This window comes from Diadema antillarum, unplaced genomic scaffold, assembly GCF_040938485.1.
Source record: "Diadema antillarum isolate AM-2024a unplaced genomic scaffold, OU_Dant_1.0 seq00000604_RagTag, whole genome shotgun sequence".
In the NCBI taxonomy this organism is placed as follows: domain Eukaryota; kingdom Metazoa; phylum Echinodermata; class Echinoidea; order Diadematoida; family Diadematidae; genus Diadema; species Diadema antillarum.
In genome coordinates, this window is record NW_027271532.1 from 3080702 (window position 1) to 3104050 (window position 23349).

Genomic DNA, 23349 nt, shown 5'->3' on the forward strand with positions numbered 1-23349 from the left:
GGTTTGAATGTTTGTTCTATAGATATATTATGTAGGAAAACTGTCAGATTTGTCTTAAAGGGTCTATACAGTACTGGTTGAGGTGGGGATTCATGTTTTGAACATTCCTAAGTGAGATAATGAGAAACGTCTTATGAAATATGAAAGAGCATGTAATTCTAAGAAGGATTCAACGTTTATTTGATGAAAATTGGTTTTCAAATGGCTGAGATATGAAAAAAAGTGATAATAATAAAAGGCAACAGGCCATGCTTTTTATTAGGATCTTTTTGTTTCATCTTGTTTTTGGATATCTCAGCCATTTCAAAACCGATTTTCATCAAATAAACTTTTGATACCCCTTAGAATTGCATGCTCATTGACATCTCATAGAATGGTTTCTGAATATCTCGCAAACGTTAAAAGCTAAATCCTCACCTCAACCAGAACTGTACACACCCTTTAATGCTCAGAGCATTTTATTATATACTTTTTTTCTAATGATGTGCAAAGTGTTCCATAATAGGTTTGAAATTTTGAAGAAATGTGCACTCTGTGTTTTTGTTTTGTTTTTGTTTGTTTTTTGATGAAACTTTTTTGATGAAAGCATAATGCCTCAAGTGCATTATGTATGTGCTTCAGATCCATTGGTAGAGCCAAAAATGTAAAAGAGAAAAAAAAGGACAAAATGACGTTGATTCACTAGAATCATATTAAATAGATTTAAGGTTTAAGATTTTTTTTCGACATTGATTGACATAATGTCTACTTTCATATTCAACTGTTGTGAAACATATACTCGGTCTTTGTTTTTTTCTGTGAGGAAATTACGCTATGCAAACTGCATGATTGGGGCATGCCTACTGGCTATAGGAAACAGCATGGGGGAGCATTTACAAAAGGTTGGCCAGCTACAAAAAGACAAGCGTAGCTCATGAATCTTGGCATGGCTTGATGTGATTAAAGCCCGCTTCATAGGCAATGATGTAGGGGGGGGGGGGGCAGGGAGATAGAGGGGGAGGGGAGGGGGGAGAGGGAGGGGTAGGAAGAACGTAAAAGGGCTTCCGAAGTGCAGGTCCTGTTGCGAGGCAAATAATGCACAAGACATATAAGCCAAGCTCGAGTAGTCTCTTACAAAATTGCCAGTCCAAGATGGGTCTTAGGAACTCATTCCCATGTCAGATGAAATGCTTGTAAAACAGTCTAGACAATGTATGGTGTTCCCCTGTAATGGCACCCATCACTTTCTGGTAGCAATGATTTCTTCTCTGTCATAGTTGCAACTTTCTCTCTTTCTTATTACTTTCTTTGCTTCTAAGGTTTTTTTTTTCTTTCTTTCTCACACCTCTGTCAGTAGGTTTTCCCTTCTTTCCTGATTCTTAGCTTCTTCTTTGCTTTCTGTCTTTCATTTTCATGTGTCAATCTTTCTCACTTTCTTTGTGGTTCATCTGTTCAGGAATGGGGACCGTTTGTTGCTCTTCATTGCCCACTTGCACCTATTTGCCATTCAATTTGATAATCTTTTGCATTCATGATAACCTTTGCTGGACCGTGAACTCAAAATGGCACTGTCATCACATTTTATCAAATCAGGTCAGCCATGAAGATGACCAAGCTAACTTGAAAATTTTCAGGTTGAAGCAGTGGTCACATGATATGGAGCTCAAGTAACATGATTACATCTTGATTTGATTGTTATGACATGACTAGTTCTCATTGTGATTCCTCTTCCCTCTTCCTTGCTGCTATTTTCTGTGAGATTTCTGAGGTGGAAAGCTTCCCTTCAACACGATGAATATTTTAAAAACGGTTTCCCCGTTTCGCCCCGTGGGGTGCGAAGTGACGGGGGATGTTCATGCGTGGAGGTCCCTATTCCCCAGACTCAACAACTCTGGCTTATGATGAATAATATCATGATCCCAGCTACCGATGGAGGCGAGAAATAATTAATGCTCGCAGTGTCGGGGGCGGGGGTGGTAGTGGGGTAACCATCCAGCCATTGGGCTGATGTTTCAGACACGTTGCTGAGGGCGAAACTTATCAAGGGTGGTCTGCAATTACTTTGTAGTAGGCTGTGTAATATTGTTGATATTCTCTGCCTCTCTTAATATGGATCCCCACCCCCCCAGCAAAATTTCTCTGCATCAAAAGAGATAAATCTTTCCACCAGAATCAAGTCATTTGTTTGCCCATAAAACTGGCCTGCCAGCATTGTATATTTGCTTGCCACCAGCAGATCTAGCTTTCACATCTCACCTAGATTGCTGATGAAATCTGAACTCCGAAATTCCTTGTGGTTGAAGTTGGTGTTAAATGCTTTTACATAGTGAGATATGACACCCAAGTCCACTGTGTGAACTCAGTCATCTAAGAAAGATATGAAGCTAACAGGCATGGTTCCATGACTAGGAGTATTATCAGCATTCTTCTGGCTATCATATACCCACATAATCTTTTCTGACTCTTCCTCGTCTTTGCTCAATTATTTGCATCAACCTGTGTGTTGTGTCATAATGAAGAGATGTCATACTATCAGATAGAGGAATAAGCATTTTAAGGGGGGGGGGGGGGGGGAGGGAGTTAGCCCCGCCCGTTTTTTCTTGGCTCTGCCGATGTACCCTGGAGCTGTGCATATCTTCCGTAGTCTGATATCACAGACTTAATTCCTTCCCCATTCCATCCTCTGTTCCACCTTCACAATTATTTTGCGTAAACGCTGATAGTCACTGTGACTAAGCTCGTAGTCTATGAGCTGCTATAGCAGGGTCTCTCTCTTCCCCTCCCCCTCTCTCCATCCCCCCCCCCCCCCCCCCACCTTTCTTTCTCGGCTGTCAAACTTCATCACACAGCATCATAACAAGTATTTTCAACTGTACTGATTCTGTCTGGATATATGCTACCCGTGTGCCTGTAAAAGTATTTATATGATATGTTAGTATAGACCCGTGAGATATGGCACATTGCTGCCAAGTTTTTCATTCCATACCCCCTATTCACCGACCCCCCCCCCCCCCACACACACACACACACACACACCCATACATACTTAACAGCCAAAAATGTCTCTTGTCTAAACAAACAGATTTATGTTTTTGCTGGTGAAACAATTCACTTTGCCCATGAAGAAAAAAAGGGATGCAAAAGAGTGGGAAAAACATCTATCAAGAGATCTGCAATGGCAAGACTAGCATGAGAGCTGGAGTGCAGGAAAGAACTTGCCTGGGATGGAGGGATGGTAGGGGGGATGGAGGAAGGAAGGAAGGAAGAGGGCGTCAAACCTAAACCAGGGCCCGTTTCTTCCTCTACGCAGTTTTCCCACTGCTGCAGCCAAGATCACCAGTGAGTGAGCAGGGAGAGCAAGAGGAGGGACGGATAGTGATAAGGACAAGATTGGAAGGGAAAACTGCACCGTAAACGGGTTACTCCAATTTACTCTGCCCGAATCTCTTACCCATAGAGCAAGAAATGGGGGAGGGGGGTGGAGGGAGGGTAGTTACGTGTAATAGGCATTATTCTGTCACATACTAGTACAGCCCTGGCCGTATTTGAGTGTATTGCAGACTTGCTTTAATTGCATTGTCACACACACACACACACAGATCTGAATCTTGTCTACATGAAACCACTTGTACGAGGATAAAATCAAATTAGCCTTCTTTCAAGACCTTTCTCAGATATTTGAAACGAACCAAATGAGACGACACTGAAATTATTCATGGAAATCTGAATGGATATTCATGAAGCAAGTTCTCAGCCCTTCTGTTCGAGTTTGTAGGAATTTCCTCATCACATTTCAAGTCGGTATGTCATACAAAGTTGTTTTTCTTTTACAAAATGAAAAGAAAGGAAGGGGAACAGCTAAAAGATTGCAAAAGGAGAAAAAGAAGAGAAAATTTGGTAGTGATGAAAACAGATGGGAATGTAAAGATATAGTTGCAAAAACCAAAACAGTTTAATGTGACCAGGGCATTACGACAGGTGATTCGAATGAGTTACTTGACATAGTCAAATTTACAACAATTTTCGTCTTTTACTTATTTTAATGCAATCCATGGCAGGTGCCTATTCTTTGACAATGAAGAAAGATTACAACAGCAGCCATTCACAGCTACCTGGGCTCATCATGAAGCAAAGGAGATATGTAGACTTAATATATATCTGTATTTTTTTTTCATTCATATGCACATTCTATTTTAGGGTATTCCATGGTGGAGATATGCTTACCTTTAATACCTGCAAGGAGAGCTAATTGTGGAGGGTAAAAATGCTGGTGGGTAGCTAGTTCTTCCGTTCGTGCAGGCACTGGGCATGCATACGAGATTACCGATGCAATGAATGCGTGATGTGGTGGAGATGTTGCGCACGGGGGAATTCTTCACATATTACAATATGGCAATCTATTGCAAGGTGCACTGTCAATACGACTTGCATGGCGGCGCACTATCCGAGAGCCACAACACCTGCCCGCTGGACATGCTTCGGATTCGAATGCCCGCGATCCCATTTTCTATGCCCCAGTTTGCGCAGGCCCTTGGGTCTCCATGTCCCGTGTAACGCATATGTCAGAATCGATCAGTATGCCATTTATGTAAATAAAAGTTTTCCATTTTCTTCTCCTCGGGTCAGTTTTCTGAAGTGTGTCGGGTCGGCGGCGGGAGGAGAGGAAGAGTCCTCTGAATGCCGGGGATGGGATGGGGAAATTAATAAAATTGTGAAAATGAAATAATATAGTCATCTGCCGGTATCTGTGCTCAGTTCATGTGACTCCATTAGAAATGTTAGGGGTAGACATTGGAGTTCTTGGGTGCAATCTGTGCCGCGCCACTGTTCTGGGCTCTAAATAAAGGGGTCAAAGGCTAGATTTTGAGCTCATTCATGTGGCATTTCTTCAAATTACACATCAGTTGTCCTTTCTACATTCCCCAGAATCATTGGAGCATCTTTAATTTTCATTATTTAATCAGTTATTTAAGTCCACCCTGTTCAGACAATATAAACAGGAGGCACTGGGAATCCAATCTCTGGTGGGAATTTTTCCTATTTTACAATAAGGACTAATGATCAGATTGAGCACCCTGACATGCCTGATTCACATTGCTCTTCTAATGACTAAGTGCACTTTTGGCCTTCTCACCATGAGCGTTGTGATATTGGCAAAGATGTGCATGTGTGCTGGCGCGCTTTCAGTCGATGGTAAAACACGTTTTCACTTGCCATCGAGGACCACTCTCATTTACTCGTGGGTATGACCAAAATGATCGGCGATTGACTAGTTCCTCTGTTTTGCCCCCTTTTGGCTCAAAGTGGTTATATCAAAACGTTAACCACAAATACCACAAAGACTTTTTCATTTGTCTCTCCATCCCCCCACCCCCAGAAAAAAAAAAAAGAGGTTGCAGGTTATAGTTATGTTCTATTACAATAATCAAAATACATGTATCTAATTGACGAAATCAATTGAAGGTAATCATATCCTTAAAATATCTGAGTGATGCTGCACCATTTTCTCAATAGACACTTGTATTCCTGTTTGAATGTATGTCCTCCATTTTAGCTTTTTAGTTCTGTTTTCAAATATTCAAATTTCACTTTAATGTATATTACAGAGAGTGAATCATTTCCAATTTATGTATAATACATGTAAACTCACTGGTTAGAAAGATCATCCTGATTTGTTTGTGTAGGATACCAATTAACTTCAAAATTCTATTGTAAGATATTATTACAATATGGATTACATATGAATTGGTCTGCCTGATGAGACCTTCATAGTGATGCCCAATATAAAAAGGAAATGAATCCTCTGATAAAAACTGAAATCATTGGATACTTTCTTTGATGTATGTCATTTAGCGGAAGGGGATAAAAGTTTCACTGGACAGGTGAACACAAAATCCACCTGCTACAACAGTCATATCCTCACTATGTGATAGACCAGGAAGGTGCAAAGGTATTAACTTATTAGTTCTCCAAAATAGAATAAGCATTACTTGGAATCATGTGGTCATCTGCATATATGCAATGATTGTTCAGGTTGTATACAGGAATCCATGGGTACTTTGTGTTAATCATGGAGAGGGTTTGAATTTTGCTCCAAAGACAAATGGCTTTATTTTCTCCACTAGTAGGGGAGGGCCTGCTAATTATAGACTTCCCCTAATCACATGATGAATGCCAACTCGCACGAACGCAGTCAAGTCTTCCCTCCCCACCCCGCTGCTGCTGCGAGCGTCATCGGAGCGCGAGGTAGTGCACGGTGTTTCCCCTTCTCTGACCCCCCCCTCCCATACCCCCACCCCCATTGCTGTCTTCGACTTCGTCATGTGTTTGCGAAGTGGAGCACGCAGTGCAGTAGTTGGGACAGCTGAGGTATTGGAGGAGTGCTGCAAACGGCCACAGTGTGGAGCAAGCGAATGCCTGCATGCTCTTGCGCACGGCCGCTTCAATCAACGGAGAGCGTTTGCTCGGCTCCATCACGACTCCCAGAGCGGGTGGACGATATAGAGAGAGCTAGAGAAGCGGTGAGGGTGAGCTAGGGGGGACTCCAGACATGTGTAGCCTGCATGTTTCGTTATTTTTGTACACCAGCCACAAATTCCTGGCATTACCATGTAGCCGAATGCTCTCTACCTCCAGCCACTTGAATACATCACTGCACACTTCCATTGCATAGCACATAGCATTGTGTGTAATTGCTGAAAGCCCACAGACTGCATCACTGAGGGTCATACTATTGCATGCAGACTCCTTCGTACCTGCGCAAAGAAAAGGGAAGAGAAAAAAAACCGCAGCATTTCCGTCACAATTGCATTAGTCGGAAATGGAACATGTCAATGTGTCTTGCCGGCGTTGATGGGAAATTGAATCCATCTGAGCAGTCTTGTCTCGCGTGGATGCAGGAGAAGGACTCGAAATATTCCCGGGCTTGTCAGAGAAGATGACGGAGAGGGTGGTGGAGTAGGCATAGATGTGTTGTAGCCTCCCTCAAATGGACTTTCGGCGGCCGTCAGCCCTAGGCGTACTTCAGGATTATCTTCTTCGCCTCTACAAATGTGAGTCAAGCCACTCCGCTTTGCATAATATTGCTGCCAAACAAATATTTGCCTTGCATGCTGGACAAGATCATTTTTCTCTTTTGGGGGGGATGGGGGGATTGTAAGTTATGTCCATCTCTGTCTCTCTGTGTATGTATCTGTGCTGTTGACTCCCTGAAGGGTGACATGAATAATAGAAGTTTCCCTTGCTGCATACAAGCAACAAAGATATGCGCCATATGCTTAGACATTTTGCATAGGGCATGTACGTCATTTGCTTTTACGCATGTGATATCAGCTATAGTAATGCTATCAACACCATCTCGCCTTCAGATATGTTTCATTTCGACTATACCATCATGGATGTCCAGAGTCGAGAAAAGCACTGTCCAAAAGGTAGACTGGTTTGACAATCTGATGTTGATAATTTATTTCACATTCTTTCTTCATCATATGGACGTGATATATCTTCCGTGTGAGATCTGGCACGTAAAGACTTACAATGTATTTCAAGCATGAATATGACTCTTGTTTTGGTACACTTTGTTTAATGACTCCTTAATAATGCATAGTAATAATGTCTCCAGGGCATTCACAGAGCTTGCTGTGCATTAAGGGGATGTGATTATCAGGGAAAAGCCAAATGGCTCAATTTAGTGTGCATGGGGGGGGGGGGGGGGACTAAAAATGCAGCTACGATTAGCCATTTTCAGATGTCTTTCACTGCTGCATAGATGTAAACAATCCAATATGGAGATTAGGACTAAGCAAGAATCATTCCATACTGCTATAGGTGATTGATTTTAATGCACCAAAGCTCATATGTTGATGTATGAGGAAGAATGTGGGGGCTCAAAGTGAGGGAATGATAGGCATGCCCGTCTTCAAGACATCTCAAAAAGTGCTTAAGTGAGGATATATCACCCACACATTCACCCACCATGATTAGTAGCATGTTTCCTTTCCTCTTGTCCTCTCTAAAAGAAACCCTTCAAGCTACCAAACTGTAGGGTAAACTTTCATTCAGTTTATTACCTCCCACTCTAGGGAAACTATGTAAGGCCCGCAAGATGTCCGAGTGCTTCATATACTGTTTCATAAAATATTCTCAACTGGATTTATCAGATCTGTTGCTGAGTAGAATTTAAGAACAAAATGCTCAGTTCACTGGCGTAGTAAACATAGCCTTCGTTGGTATCTCATAGCATATTTTAGCATTCAGTATAATACCTACTGACCGGGCCTCAAGTGGGATAGTGCACAGCATTGATCGATGTCCTACCCAGGCAGTCTGTAGCATCCCCCCAAGCAAGTCAGTGTACGCTCTGTAGCAAGCTGAGACAGTTAGCAATGAACCTGGCATGCTGGGCAGCAGGGCGAATGCTTAATGGCCGAAACGAATCTCTTAAATAACTTAGGCATCCTGATGAGAAATGCATATATTAATGCCACGAGTAATTAAGAATTCCCCCGCGCTAGTCCCCCCACAGCCGTCGTCATGCTTTATTTTTTTTACCCACTTTCTCTCCAGCGAGCCTTCAACATGCCGTCCTGTCAGCACAATTTACTACCTCTGTCTCACATTCTCTCTCTCCTGTTTTTTTTTTTCTTAGTTGTTGTTGTATCGTTGCACTTCTTCGTAAGATGAGGGCCCCCATGGCACATACCCAAAGTGGACAGAGCTGTTGTTGGATTCTTGTGGATTACGTTCCATCTTTCTCTCATCCGCTCCATTAATCATACATGTATGATAAGAGATGGTTTCCACACGGCTCCTAGTGGGCCTCATTCGCATCCTTCTCCCCTTGCCGCTGAAAGTCGCCGACTCCCCTGGAGTCCTCCGTCGACCGTACGTTGTCTAGCTGCGCGCGGAAGGATCAACCCCGGTCCTTTCGATGCTGGAAGGGTTAAGTGATGAAGAGTGATCCTTTTGTTCTTACGTCATACCTTGCGCTTCTTTGGGCGTTGGGGGTTTTATTCATCTCTTTCATCTGCATCTCTACCATCACTAGCACCACCATCCTTTTCCCATTCCTCCTTCCTTCCTTCCTTCTGTATTCCTCCTCGTTCCCTACTCCCCACCATCGCTCCCTCCAAACAGAGTTAATGGCAGTGTGTCCATTTTCCATTTGTCATACCATCTTGATATAGTTTTCATACGCTGCTTTGTATATACATATGAAAGAACAGTCCCAAATCAGTTGATATTAGCTATTACTTTTGAGATCCACATGAAGGCAGTAACTCTTCGGGATCTATTGATGATCGCGTGTCCTTCTTGCTCATTCTGTATGCAATCTGTGCATACCCAGTTTTAAGTGTTCTTGATTCTCATTCAAACCGTGTATACAGTGTGTATGCCGAAAGGGCGCAGAATGATTTATGCAGAGCCGTTTCAGTGCAGAAGGTCATGTGAATGAAATTATCTGGCTTGCCTGTGAATATCATGTGTGGTTAATAAGCCCCATTTGCATGTTTCATTGTTCTCCAAGTAGGCTAACTTCACTTTGTTAAGGACGTCGGCACTTTTCCTTTCCTTCCCTTTTCTTTTTTTTTTCTTTCAGCAGAGTAGTATGACAAAAGACAATGTAAATGATGAGTCAGATGCATGCGAATACAATGGAGTCTAGGTTCCACCCAGATTTCGTGTCGAATGGATTATATGGATGATCTAGATGTTAACAGCATGCTATATGGGTTCTTGTGGCTGTTATCTTGTCAGGGAAGAAACTGTGGGCATTAGAGTAAATGTTAGAAATACTGTGGGACGAACTTTGCTTGAAGAGGGATATCTGTAGATGCATAATGCATATTTAACTGGATTATGTTGTGAGAAAAGTTGAGGAGTGATGAAACATTTGAATGAAAGGCAGCAACATTACAAGCTCTCGCAAACATTATTCTCTTCAGCTCTGGTTCCCTAACGATATAAAAACGGTTTGTCTGTGTATTCTTGTGGTCTGTTTTCAATACTTAATAGTTACTGTTTTTTGCTTGCTTTGTTTTTTGTTATTGTTCTATTAAAGAAACATACAATAAGGGGAAGTATAGTGTTATATTCCTACATTTAAGTAAATCACGAGAGAAGGTGTTCTGGCATGAGCTAAATGTTGTGATGGCTGGAAAATATGCCTCCGTGGCTGTTTTTAATCCCTTTCTCGGAGGTGGCATTGCCTTTTAATCTCGGGGACTAGTGCCTGTGAAGTGCCGCATGCTAGGGCTGTTCATGGCCCGCTGCATTTCATAAATCAACCTGATCAAATATGCACGACACTGACAATGTTGCTGTTAAGCGCCACAAAAGCCAAATGGGTGTTGAATCCTTCCCGGTCCCCTCTTGAGACCAATCTCGGAAGTTGATGGCATACTTTTATGCATGTGCCCTGCCATATCAACAAATTCCAGCATTAAGTATTCATCATATCTAGTTCATTTACCAGCCTCAGCAAGTTTTTCTATTGCGAGGAAGCGCCACGGGAATGTATATTTCATGTAGGCTAGGAAAGCCATTTTTGACTTGCAGTAGTGGAGATGTTGTGTAATATTGATAATTTACATTCATGTAACAGTGTAATTGATTGTGTGATTGCCTTTCCTAAAACATTTTAAATTCTCGAGGAAATGATTTGATAAATTGACTTCACAAGGCTAAATGTTCAAGCGTCAGGAATTGAGAAAAGGGGAGGAAGAAAAAAAAATATCCTGCCCTGAGCTGTGTGTGCCATGTATGTGAAACAGAGTCAAATAGATAGATGAAAGTTAATTTGCTTTACACTGTGAAGCTACAGATATCAAAACTCCATTTGGGTGTAAAGCCGTGTTTTAGATATCTGAGCTCTGCCTCACACCCCGCCCTGATTCCCCCTGAGGGAAATACATCTCTCTTCCCCTTTCACTGTGCACACAGTATACACAGTATAGTTTCCCCATGAATATTCCATGATATTAATAATGCATACTTTGATATGAGAGCTGATTGACCTTTTTATCAACTCTTGACAGATTTCTGTTTTCGATGGGTTTTTATTTAACGCTCTCTCTTTTTCTTTCGCCCCCTCCCTCTGTTTAATCTCTGCAGTATTCCCTTCGGTTCCTGTTCGACCTGGTCTGCCATGCCCGGGAGAAGACAGTAAGTTTGTTTGTCTGTGTGTATGTGTGTCTCTTCTCTTGTCCATTGGCTTACGTGTTGCAGAAAAGGAAAGTTATGTATCATGACTAATTCAACATTGCATTAGTATCTATTTTACTTGCATACAGTTTGTACATGCTTCTGATACACTTTCTTCAATTGTAAACCAATTTTCTAATCATTAATGCAAACATGTTTTTTTTTTTCTTTTGGTACTCAAAGAATCAACATAATTTGTCTTGGAGGATGTTTGACGACAAAAGATCCTTGATGTTATGTATGTGTTGAGAGTCATGGAGGCAAGGAAATGTGCAATTTGTGACCTTTCATGCCCAAAAGAAGCATACAAGAATTTTATGCAAGCAGTGCCACAAGTCATATCACCGAAGTGACTCCACCGAGGTGCATTTATTGAATACCAATAGGATGGCTTTGTAACATTCTTATGGCCATCAGTTTCTCGCATATGTCGCACTTACTCCGAATTTGGGCAGATATTTTACTTTTATGGTAATGCCGTTCAAGGGGGGGGGCTGAAAGAAAAGATGCTCGTGGGCCATTTTCTCCTTTAATGAAAAAGACTGTGAGACATAGATAGTATCTTCTTCTTCTTCAAAATATGAACTCTATGATATACCGCAGTTAATCACGCTCTATTTATGGTATGACTCCCCCAGTGAGCTCAGAAAATACATGCATTGTGGTTGTTCTCTACTCTCACTTCGTCAGTAGCAAATTGTCCGTTGGGTGACAAGACCTTGCATCTCAAATTTTGGTGAAAATCACTTTTTTGGATTAATTGTCAGATGATCAGTTGAGTGACATCCTGTCCAAATCCCAGTTGTCTTAACCCCAAAAATGAAGCCAAAGGAAAGGCGATCCTGTTTCTTACAGTGCTTTGCCTACCATTTTTTTTTCTCTCTCTCCTGAACACCTGACATTTTTGTAGCCCTAACAGCAAAAATAGGTGTTTTCACATGAGCCCGATAAAAATCCAAGCTCGAGGTATTTTTCACGATCGCAAATTAGCGCGCTATTTCATTTCCTATTCACATCAGCCCGAACATTATCAAATAGCGCGCTAGTTCGCATAAATTATCCTGCTATTTCGGAAATTTCCCGAGTTGGACTCGAGAAATTTTCTCGATCAATTAGCGCGCTAATTTGTATTCACAATATCAAATAGCACGCTATTTTGTGATTGGGTTAATTTCCCAAGTCAGAAAATAGCGTGCTATTTCGAAACATCGGGCTGATGTGAAAACGCCTAATGTCACTGGTGGCTGAATAGACTAGACAGAAGGGTGGGTACTTTTGAATGGATGAAGGGGACAAGGAAATATTTGACTTGCTTTCGTCTTTGTTCTTTTTTTTTTTATTTCAGAGAGGAATAAAATGACTTTAATCCATTCAATTCGCAAGAATGTTGAAAGACGGCTGTGTTGTAACTGTCGGGACATATTTGTGATATAAGTGTGTGTAACTTTTGTCCACTTCTACAAGTTTTATCTCATTGTGTTTGTTAGGTGATTTTTTGGTTGCACGTAGCAATATATCCAGCAGGCGGCATCAAATTAAATCAAGGCTGACGCGACGTAATTAGAAATATCCAGGGCCAAAAGCCTGTGCCATGATTACATGAGTCAAAGCGTGTAGTTTCCTGGTTGGTATTTATTGGTAGCTAGCATACACTTCCTCCTCCCCGCCATTCTGACTCAAGCAATACTGGTGCAAACTGGCAAAAAGATTTAGTCACAGAATTGGTAATTTCACCTTTTTTTGATAGAGGAAGCCCCTCTCCTTGTCTCATTACTCCCCCTCCCCTCCCCCCCCCCCCCTTAAAGAAAAAGGGGAGATGAAAGCGGTATGACTGTCATTATGAAAATAAATTATGATTAACATTTATAGAACACTTCATTTATGCACCATACCTTTGATATTCTCCGGAGAAGGTTTCAGAACTGATTTTGAACAAAATGACCAAGAAAAGAAATACAATTAGAAATATAAATGACCTTTGAAATGTAGCTAAAAGAAAAACAAGCAAAACAAAACAAAATAGTTATGCCAAAATCATGTTAAGCTCAGCTGTTCATATGAATGATGATACCATAGAATTTAGATTAAAGATCATACTAGAATTTTATAACAAATTGATTTTTGCGCTATTTTTAGTCATTTTATCTCTTCCTTTCTCTCTGAAACTGGTGAGCAGGTCCCGTTTGCCATTATTTTTTTTATTCATTTGGTCCTTTTTTTTTTTGCAAAAAGAAAACTACAATCTTTTGCTGCCAGAATGTGTTACATCTGAGGAGCATATAGGTGCTTGCACAGGAATGCGATTCAGTTTAATACAAACCTTACTGTTAAAGGTTTCTTAAATTGAAGTATATAAAGAGTAAATTGTGGGAGTAAAAACTTATATGCATGCCTTGTATTAAATGGAATGATTATAAATTTGTCATCCTAGTCAAGATGTTGTTGAAATGTATCAGGGTGCATAGAGGGAAATAGTTACGTTGTACCTGGGCTGTAGGTATAGAATAAAGATGTAAGATTACCATTTGTTTCTGCCACAGGCTGAGAAATAGAGAGAGGAAGTCTTTAGCTTGCTGATACCGTATTTCAGGAAGGGGAGGTTGAATGAGAGCATCTTAATAGGAAGTGATTGCGGTATGCAAATTATCCCAGCTTCTTTGTCAGGAAATGGAATTACTATGTAAATTACACACAATGGAGGATTATAGAGTGGTATAAAACCCCTCTGTTTATCCAATTACTAGAACCTTGTCTTTGGAGGAAGTTGAGGGAGATGAGGAAAGGGGGGGGGGGGGGGGGCTGGGATGGATTAATATTTAATCCCAAATTGGCTTTATCATACCAACAACAGCCGAGGAGGAAATATAGAAATTAACTGTGGTCGTATTCTTTGAGTGTGAGTGTGTATGCGTGTGTGTGTGTTATTGTGTGTGCGTGTGTGTGTGAATGTATCTTTGTATTGGCACTGAGCATATGACTATTTCCTCCTTTGTGTGTGTGTGTGTGTGTGTGTGTGTGTGGTTAGGAAATGTCCAAGCACGCAAACAGCTATGTACAATACATGTACTTGAAGTACGTGATGTATATCTGGATGGTCAAAGCGAGGCAGTCAATCATTGCGTAGTGTGAGGGTAGGCGGGAGAGGTTGCCTTCATGCCTATCTCTAGCTCTCATTGGTAGTACGTTCTGGGGGGTGTTTCATCAAGGAGTTCGTCAGAGGTTTTCTCCGACAAATTTGAAAAGCTACTGAAATCCTTGCGTCTGATTGGCTGATTGCAAATTTGTCGCTGAAAACCTCCGACGAACTCGTTGATGAAACGGCCCCCAGATGTCAGCGGTGATGTAGGAACGGAGTGTGAGTGTGTGCCCCGTCGGATTTCTCAAGGAGGATAGAGAACGAATGATTGGATTCTCACGTTTCACAGAGGGGTGAGTTGAAGATAATGATAGAAGGCGTGGGATATTCAGAGAGTAAAGAACTATTATCTGTGAGATATGGAGCGCTTCCAATTCACGCCCAAGACAGCATTGTTATGGGCAGACTCCTGCAGTGCCAGTCAGTTGCTTTCCAGGATTGGTTAAAAGTTTTGTCTTTGATGTGTATAACCATTGTGAGCAAACTCTTATATTCCTTTTGCCCTTGTGATATATTAGTTTGTGTCTCTTTCTTAAGGTACTTGTATTTCTTTTTCACTCATGTGAATATTATTTTTTGAATATATGACATAGTTTAAGTCCTACAATGGCAAGACCAAGTGAGTGCATTCTAGTGTCATTTCAAATTTTGTTGTTTTAGGTGGTTTTATTTTTGCATTTTATTTGTGCTATTGGTTTACATTTGAGGAATACAAGCACGAAGAGAATAATCATGGTGCCTTGATGGGAGGCTAATTCATCAGTTGATGGCCAATATACGAATGGCTGATATGCTTATGGCAAAATTTGCCTCTTTACTAAATTAGCGGTATGCACATTTCTGCACCAGCCGCTGCATCAACGCATCTTTTAGATATATCCCTGTATGTCTGAAGCTGTTTGTGGTTAGTCTGTCTCGCATCAGCCCACATTTTAGCCGTGCTTGAGCGGCTTCATCAGCAATCAAGGAGTTTCGTGGGTAGTAATGTGCTCCAATTGATGTTCACAACCTGTGATCAATTGACTATCATGGCCCACCAGAATGCAGGGCCAGCCTTGTGCTGTCTATAAAACAACTAATGAATGCAAATTGGCTGGGGTCAGGGTCGTGATAAAAGCTTCACATGAGCAACAAAGTAGGCGAAGGAATTACAGATCTCTCAGTACATCTTAAAGGGGCATCGACAAACTGTAACATGTGTGGAAGCACCCTTTGTCTGCTATAAAATTTGCAGTTTCGACAGGTAGAAAAAGATCACAGTGGCTACACTTCACTGTCGAAACCAAGATATACATGTATGCTGTTTCAGGCAAGGTTTTGTATTGCATGGTAGATTAGTGGTTAAGACTTCTCTGACTGATATTCAAGAAAATTGAACCGAGGGTCTGAATGCCTCAAACTAATTCAGCACAGTCTTAATGGGCTAATTCTATCATCACATTTTTCCCTCGTCTGCGCATTTGTCTTTCCTTAAAGCCTCTCTCATGCAAAATTCATATTTTACCCCCCTCTATCTCTCACTCTCTCTCTGTACAATGTATGATTGATGCATCTGTAGAATTGCTTTGCCACTGAGCTAGCTTCCCATTTACTCAGACAGTTAATGCCTAAGACTTTGAAGAGGGGAGAAGATTTTGACCACGAGAGGTAGTGGAGGCAGACGTACATGCGTGTGTGTAGCAGCGAGAATTAGCCAAGTAAGGCAGGACAAATTGTTCGTGACACATTGCAGAGATCTTTCAATGCCAGCGAATGTCGTTGGAACCAATCGTCACGTTAATCAGCATGTGCCCCCTGCTTGGCATGTGAACCGGGCGAGGGCTCACTGCATGTGTAGATGCAATGCATAGACAGGACTCCAGCGACGTTGAATAAGTAAAATGTATGACGTAAATGTACACTGTAAGATGCAAGGGTTAGGGGGGAGGGGGGAATATGACTATTTATGCTCATGCCACGGCCACTCTTGAGAGTAGAGAGCAAATTTTGTTCTGACTGCGGAGGGAATGTTATTAGGAGAAGTAGTTACAATGCCAGCTGATGTCAATACACCTAAACCCCTAGGAGAAGGGCAGTGCAGTGTGGCTGGGCCGTGCTGAATATAGCTCGTGGGCCGCAGCTGGTTGCCACAATACCTATTATGAGCGGCAGTACTAGCAGCTTCTTTTCTTATCGAGGGAAGGGTTGCTGTGGGAATGATTGATGCTGCATGGTGAGGATGCTACAAGGCGGCTATGAAATAATACTAAGGCATGTGTGGGGAAAGGAGATGGATATAGTTACTGGTGAGGAGTCATGGGCACAGGTTCAATTGTGTTGTTATATTTAGAAGGCATTTCTATGCGCATGACATTTTGCTGCTGTCCTGTGCTTTAAAAGTATATGAATGTAACAATGAAGTACATGTACCTGTTCCAGCATCGGTATTTCTTTCATAATGGGAATATATAGCTCTAAAGCAATCAGAGAGATGGGTAATATTACTATCATGTCAGCAAATGCATACATGTAATGTTCTTGGTAGTCACCACCAGTGTGCTTTTGAAGAATCAAAAGTTGTTTCGCAGGCTGTGTTTGTTTTTGCTTTTTTGATACTGGCTCCTCTGCGAGCTGTAACCTGTGGTGTAGCCACCCGTTCCCTACAGAAAACTGATGACTTGTGTATTAAAGTCTTGGGGATTTGGGAATTCAGTATGGAATGGGTTAACGGCCAAAATAGGCTCTTAACGTTGAATACCTGAGTCACTCACTAGTCTTGATGTAGGTCAAATTGTCAACCTGCTTATTGTCTTAATTCTTTCCCATGTGACAAGCTATTTATAAAGCATGATGGTGTTCAGATATTTGACCATACATGGACAGTCAAACACATCACCAAAGCCCCCCAGTTAAATCCTTGTTCTTACGAAGCTATTTTTGAGTCTTGCTTAGTGGTTTGATCATGATCAGACTCCATGGGTAACCTTTTGATATGGTGGTGCTTTTCTTTTAAGTATGTGTTGTTGTTAGTATCAGTTTCCTCTCACTTTACAACTGTCCCCTCCCCTATAATAGCATCTTATTTTTAGTATCTGTGGATAAAAATGTTGAAGAGCAAAGCCTGCATTACTAAGCTTTCATGAACTTTGTTCCTGAATATCACCACCCTCTCCCCATCTTCCTATAGGTAAGCAAAATGGGGCCTATTTTTGTTCCTTGTCAACTTTTGACCAGGATCTCAAATCCCTACTTCCTATCTCATCTCCCCCCTCCCCCAGATGTCCCTAGACCTGCTTGTCAAAGGTGTACCCCTTCCTCCCCCTTCCCCTCTTGATGATGACTGCATATTGCCCTTGTGTGACATATCCTGGGTACAGCAACTCCAGCAATTCAAGATGATGTATAGAGCTGTGTATGAGAGCATTTGCTACACAGATTATTCTAAGTATAGAACTTTATCTTCAAGTTCCAAACCTGAGAAGAGTCACTAGGAATTTCCCTGTTAGTCTGATGCTATTTACAGACATGAAAAAGAAATAGTAATCTTGCGGGTCCTGGCCACTTGAAAATGATGATATGCCATTGTTGTAGCTTCTTCTGAAATGTTAAAAGATGGCCATTTGAGCCATTTCTAAACAATAATATGAGGACAGATACAGTGTCATGTAAAAATTAAGTGGCTTAATGAAGAGTTTATTGTTTCGTTGCCCGGATTTGCTGCAGAAAGCGGGATTTTATTCCATGGCCTTGCAAATGTACGCAGTAGTCCCACGCGTGTTTAGCTTTGTTGGAATTTTGGCTGTGAGTTGTGAGTGAAAGGACGTTGCATTTAGAATCCTACCTAGCTCAACCACTGTATATGTGTGAAGTGATTGGGTAAACAAATTCTGCATATATTGGCCTCTAATTTATATCAAGGTATGGCCTGACGTCCTTCATGACCTCAAACTACAGTGGACATTACTTACACTGTATAAATGTGCTATCAAATCACATATTTCACCCTCAGCTGTGTGTTACGTCCATGTTTTCCCCACAGGGTACAATGTACTGTAAAACCAAAAATATTTGTCGCATGAAACTTTCACGAATTGCTACTGTCAGTCAGTGCATTGTGTGGACAAAACCTCTTGCGTATCTTTTATTGCGAATCTTATGTCGACCCGAAATTCTTGAAAGTTTCATGCATGCGAAAAATTCTGTTTTTACAGTTACCGGTATCACACCGGTACTTGTCTACATGTGGTTCCGTGCTGCCATGTGAAACGGCCACTTCATTGTGTTCTCACCATTTATGCCATTATTTGTACATTTTCATGAGATTCAAGCCTGTATGCATTTTGAGAGAACATGAATGTAATTTTGACCACATTTTTTCCTTTCTCTCTCGTGTATCTTTCTGAAACAGGAAATATTTATCGCCGCGGTGCAAGACGATGGAGGAAACTGTACAAAGTCAACAGCCACACTTTCCAGGCCAAAAGATTCAGCCGGGTAAGTTGTTTTTCTTTCGTTTGCTCCCTACTTCCTAATGCCCCCTTTTGATTCAATGTTTCACAGTTTGATCCTTCAGATTTTTTTTTCTATTCATCTCTACCTTTCTTTTCCTATCATTTTTTTAAAAGTCTATTTACTTTCATGATATGTTGGTTTATCATGGCAAACCCTCTTGTACATTCCAGACAGAAACTAGTGCAGAAAACCAAAACCATGACGTTTCCTTCTAGATGCAATGCCATGGTTAATGTTAGCAATCATACACACTCAATCTACTGAATATATATAAGATCCTCATATGTATTTTTTCTTGGGGGGAGGGGGGTGGGTGGGCTGCCATGAGAATAGAAAGTAGGCAGTCTTAAACACACTATTTATTACACCCATGCAGGGTACAACTGCATCTTGTATGCAATCACATGGGTAAAGCAGTAGCTCTAATTCATGTGTTTACCATTAATGTTCACATTTTTAATGAAGAGAATGTATGAACCAAAAGTGAAACTAACTTAATCACAAATGACATTCCCATGATGTGTTTGAATACCATAAATGTGCAAGAGTATATATCATACGTTTCACCCATCCATCATCGCTCCATTTTCTGCCAACAGAGGGCTCTGTGCGCCTACTGCTCCGACCGCATCTGGGGCCTGGGGCGGCAGGGTTACAAGTGTGTGGACTGCAAGCTCCTGGTGCACAAGAAATGCCACCGGCTGGTCAAGTTGTCCTGCTCTGAGCGCCAGGTCAGTGCACCTTTTTTTTGCTTTTTTTGTTGTTGTTGTTTAGACCAAAAGACCTTAATATGTTTGTTGGTGCGAGGAATTGGTCACAAGTTTGCGCTCGAGGCACTTCAACAACTTGTGTGGTCAGTCCTGTGGAAAACTGTTTTCTGTGAGGACATGCCTCAGAAGTTCAGAACTAGTCTCACTAGTCTCACTATGCAGAGATAGCTGCTCCAAAGTCTTAGTGGATTTGAAATACGTCTCTAGAGTCAGACTATCACAATTGATAATACTATTGTAGGTATGTGTACGTGTTCCTGATAGCATCTCAGCCGTGTACATTTATGCTCTTTCATGTCTAAATGACAAAGCTTTGAGTCTCCCATGGAGTGCTAGTCGCGAAAGTTGATGCAAGAACTCAGACTCCTAAGAACTGCTCAAAGTATGTATTGCAATGAAAGTTGATGGAATTGCTCTACAGTTCATGTAGTTGCTGTGGGGTTTCTGCATAATAGTAACCTCCAAGAGCCAAAAACATGCAATGGGTGCATTGGAGTCAATGGCGAGCGATCAGCCAGTCATTTGACATTCTATTTTTAAGGAGAGGTGCACAGGAAGTAGAGTTGAGTCTGCTGGTAGTCATGACTTCTTTATGAGTGCTGTGGCAACAAGGTCGTAGACGCATTTATCACAACCTTACCTTCATTTAAAAAAACGAAAACGATAAGAAATGAAAAGTCATTTAAACCTTACCTGTACACTCTTGCAGCTTTCCTTTTGGTCTGATGTCTTCCTGGGGATGACGTGTGATATCATGATGACAACATTTTTCACAGGGATGGGAAGAATTCGAAGAGCCGTGTTTTCCAAATAGTTTTTCCCCTCATATTTATTGAAGGATCATGAAGGCATCTTCAATTTTCCTTCAGAAAAGATTATGATCTTCTCGAGTTCCTTTAATGCCATTACTTCGTACAATGTGTAGCTGATGATTATACATGCACGCCACATTGGGTTTACACTCAGAGCTGTTGTCATGGGGGTTTACACTCAGAGCTGTTGTCATGGAGCTGTTGTCATGTACAGCGACATGTGGTCAAAGTTTAAACCCCAAACTGATCAGTGGCTTCATGCCTCCATAGGTCAAAGTTTGTAGATCCCCAATATATTATGGTCAAGATCAGTGGGATAAATATCATCACAGTGTCATAGATACTTGTTAAACGATCAAACCCATTTTCCTCTCGAAACCTTCATGATGTGTCACCCGCATGAAGACCTATACCCAATAGAGGACCTTCCCCTGATTACCCAAAATCTTTCTGCCCCTTCACTGTTATTAGGAGGACCTGAGTACCCTGGAAGAGAGAAGCGGATCCGCCAGTCTGCTGCACTATGGATCTAAGCCGAATGAGAGGGGCGACTCCCACCACAAACGAAGTGAGTACCATTTGCGACCCCCCACGCACCCGTCCCTGGCTATTCAATTCCGATGAACCCTTCACCCTAACCCCCCCCCCCCCATTCCTGTTCACATAGTTTAGTACATACTCAACATCTAATTCATTTTTGTAAAAGGAGCATGGAAAAGAATAGCGGTTGATGGTACTTCAATCGTCCATTCCTGGAATACGGTGTATGCACAGTCCCCAGCTGGCATCGAGCAAAGCTTGAATGCCTTTCTGAGCTGTTTCAGTACCCTACATTTAATGTTATTTTTAATGACAATCGTATTGTAGTCATAAAGCGAAAATTTACATGTTTATGGAGACTTTATGTCCCTAGTTGTGGAAGGTAGACTTTTAGGGGAATTTTTATGGAAAAAAAATCAATTGTAACATCCTGTACTATCCTTTAGTAGCCTCAGACTAGTATGATAAGGAATGCTTACTGGTATTTGTAAAGAAAATTTTGTATTTTGCGTTTTGATATTTGAAGATATGTAACAATACATATTCTTGCCTATGTGGATAGACAAAGTTTGAAATTGGATGTGCACTCCGTGTTAGAGGGGGCATATAGCTGCCTAGTTAGAGGGGTGCAGATTATCAAGTTATCCATGTGTCCCGAAATGCTGTACTAACAAACCAATCCATGGTACCACATATCCACATTAGTGCTGGAATACTAGCACCTCATGATACATGGGAATAAAGGGGAGATGCTGTAGATTGTGTACATGTTGTCATATCGTGGGCTTTTTCTATGGGAAATGACTGGTTGATACCGTGAAAACTAATTGGTTGTGGAGGGTGCACCTCTTTGGGAGTATATTCATTGTCTTACCTCGCTTACGATTGCAGGGACTTTTTACTTTTTTACTTGATTATTTACCTAACAAACTGTTCATTTTCACATTAATGATTAATTCATTTCTTCATTCAACTAACTCTTGCCCTTCCCCCACCCTCAACCGTGCATTCCTTTGCACCTTGCACGGCATGCACCCTAACCCTGACACTCCCTCCCTACTTTTCTGACTTCCATCCATTTAAAAAATATAAAATTAACTAATTTCTTTCTTTTTTTTTAATTATCTTAAAATACCACCAATCTAATATGTTCCGTCATTTAAATTGCAATGCCTTGAATGACCGTTCATTGTACTGGAAAACAAATTAAATGAATCTGTATGTCACAATTGCCTTGACCATTACATTTTAACGACATCATTATCTCAAAATACTCTGCCCGCTTTTGAAATGACATGCTGATCGGTCACTTTGTTCTGCTTTACTTTTGGGTGGGAAACCCTAACTCATGTTACAAATCTTATTACAAACCTTGATTTGATAACATGTTTCATTTAACATCTAATTTATGTGTAACCCTAACAACAACAAAATTGAATAAAATATCGCTCTAATGATTACATTCCCCAACGAAATATGTAACTAAAAACTGAATTGGAAATAAAAACACCCAACTTCAAAAACCACCCCCCTAAAATCAGCCCCTACTGGTCCACTAGCACCCTCCATGGCAGCCTCCTCAGCCATTGCCACCACGCTGAAGGACCCCTCTGCCTCCTCCTTCCACCCCTCGGAGCCCCCTCCCTACCGCAAGCACGAGCACTCCTCCTCCCTTACCTCCTCTCATGCTTCCCGGAACGCGGCACCCTCGGCCGGATTCTTCTCTGGCATCGATAATGCGGCGTTTTACAACAGCGGCCGGGGTGGCGGTGGGGACACTGATTCCGTGGATTCGTGGGACTCGGACCGGCTAGGTAAAAAAAAAAGAAGAAAATAACGGCACGAGCCCACCATCTCTTCAAAACTTCCGTGCTGATTGCTTTCTTGGCGAGAATTTGTGTTGTAGTTGATATATCATCCACCTCACTATCCCCTCTTCTGTTCATTGCTTCCAAGCACATGATTCCTTAGTCACTTTTGATACTCCCTGACATTGCCAGGTAGTTCTACCCCACTTTGCCATTGCGTGACACTGTACGTCATGAGCCGATTAACATGAATTCAGAATTCATCTTTTTCCAGCCAATATTCAGTCAGTTTTAATACAATTTCCTATTTCCCATGCAAGTTAGATGACCAGCTTCCGTAATTTAGCACAGACTGACAGATTTAATATACCATGCATTTTACTTTGCTTTTATATTATCAAACAAGATTTTAAACCTGCACTTGATGTGAATGTTCAGGCAATTACTTCTTAACTCCATTCTCTGACATACTTTTCTACAATCTGGCTATGCAAAAGTGTTAGGAACCCAGCGATGTAAATTGGTGATTTGGACTACTGGCAATGTAATGGGATCATAATATCAGTGTGAATAGGGTTTCATTCCGCACTCCAAACTTGTGTATTTCTGCC

At 41.4% G+C, this 23349-nt stretch overlaps 1 protein-coding gene across 3 annotated transcripts in view; it reads left to right on the forward strand.

Annotated features, from left to right (window-relative positions):
• LOC139735883 (protein kinase C iota type-like) overlaps nt 1–23349 on the forward strand; it is an 84855-nt gene that overhangs the window by 42831 nt on the left and 18675 nt on the right. Inside the window, exons 1-6 of one of the 3 annotated variants that reach the window (XM_071646636.1) lie at nt 6575–7031; nt 11092–11142; nt 18705–18790; nt 19408–19539; nt 20862–20958; nt 22472–22744. In XM_071646636.1, the coding sequence (XP_071502737.1) occupies nt 6947–7031; nt 11092–11142; nt 18705–18790; nt 19408–19539; nt 20862–20958; nt 22472–22744 (724 nt within the window). In that variant the 5' untranslated portion in view covers nt 6575–6946. Of the gene's footprint in view, nt 1–6574; nt 7032–11091; nt 11143–18704; nt 18791–19407; nt 19540–20861; nt 20959–22471; nt 22745–23349 lie in introns of those variants that run through there. The other 2 variants (XM_071646635.1, XM_071646637.1) reach the window with 2 other exon arrangements.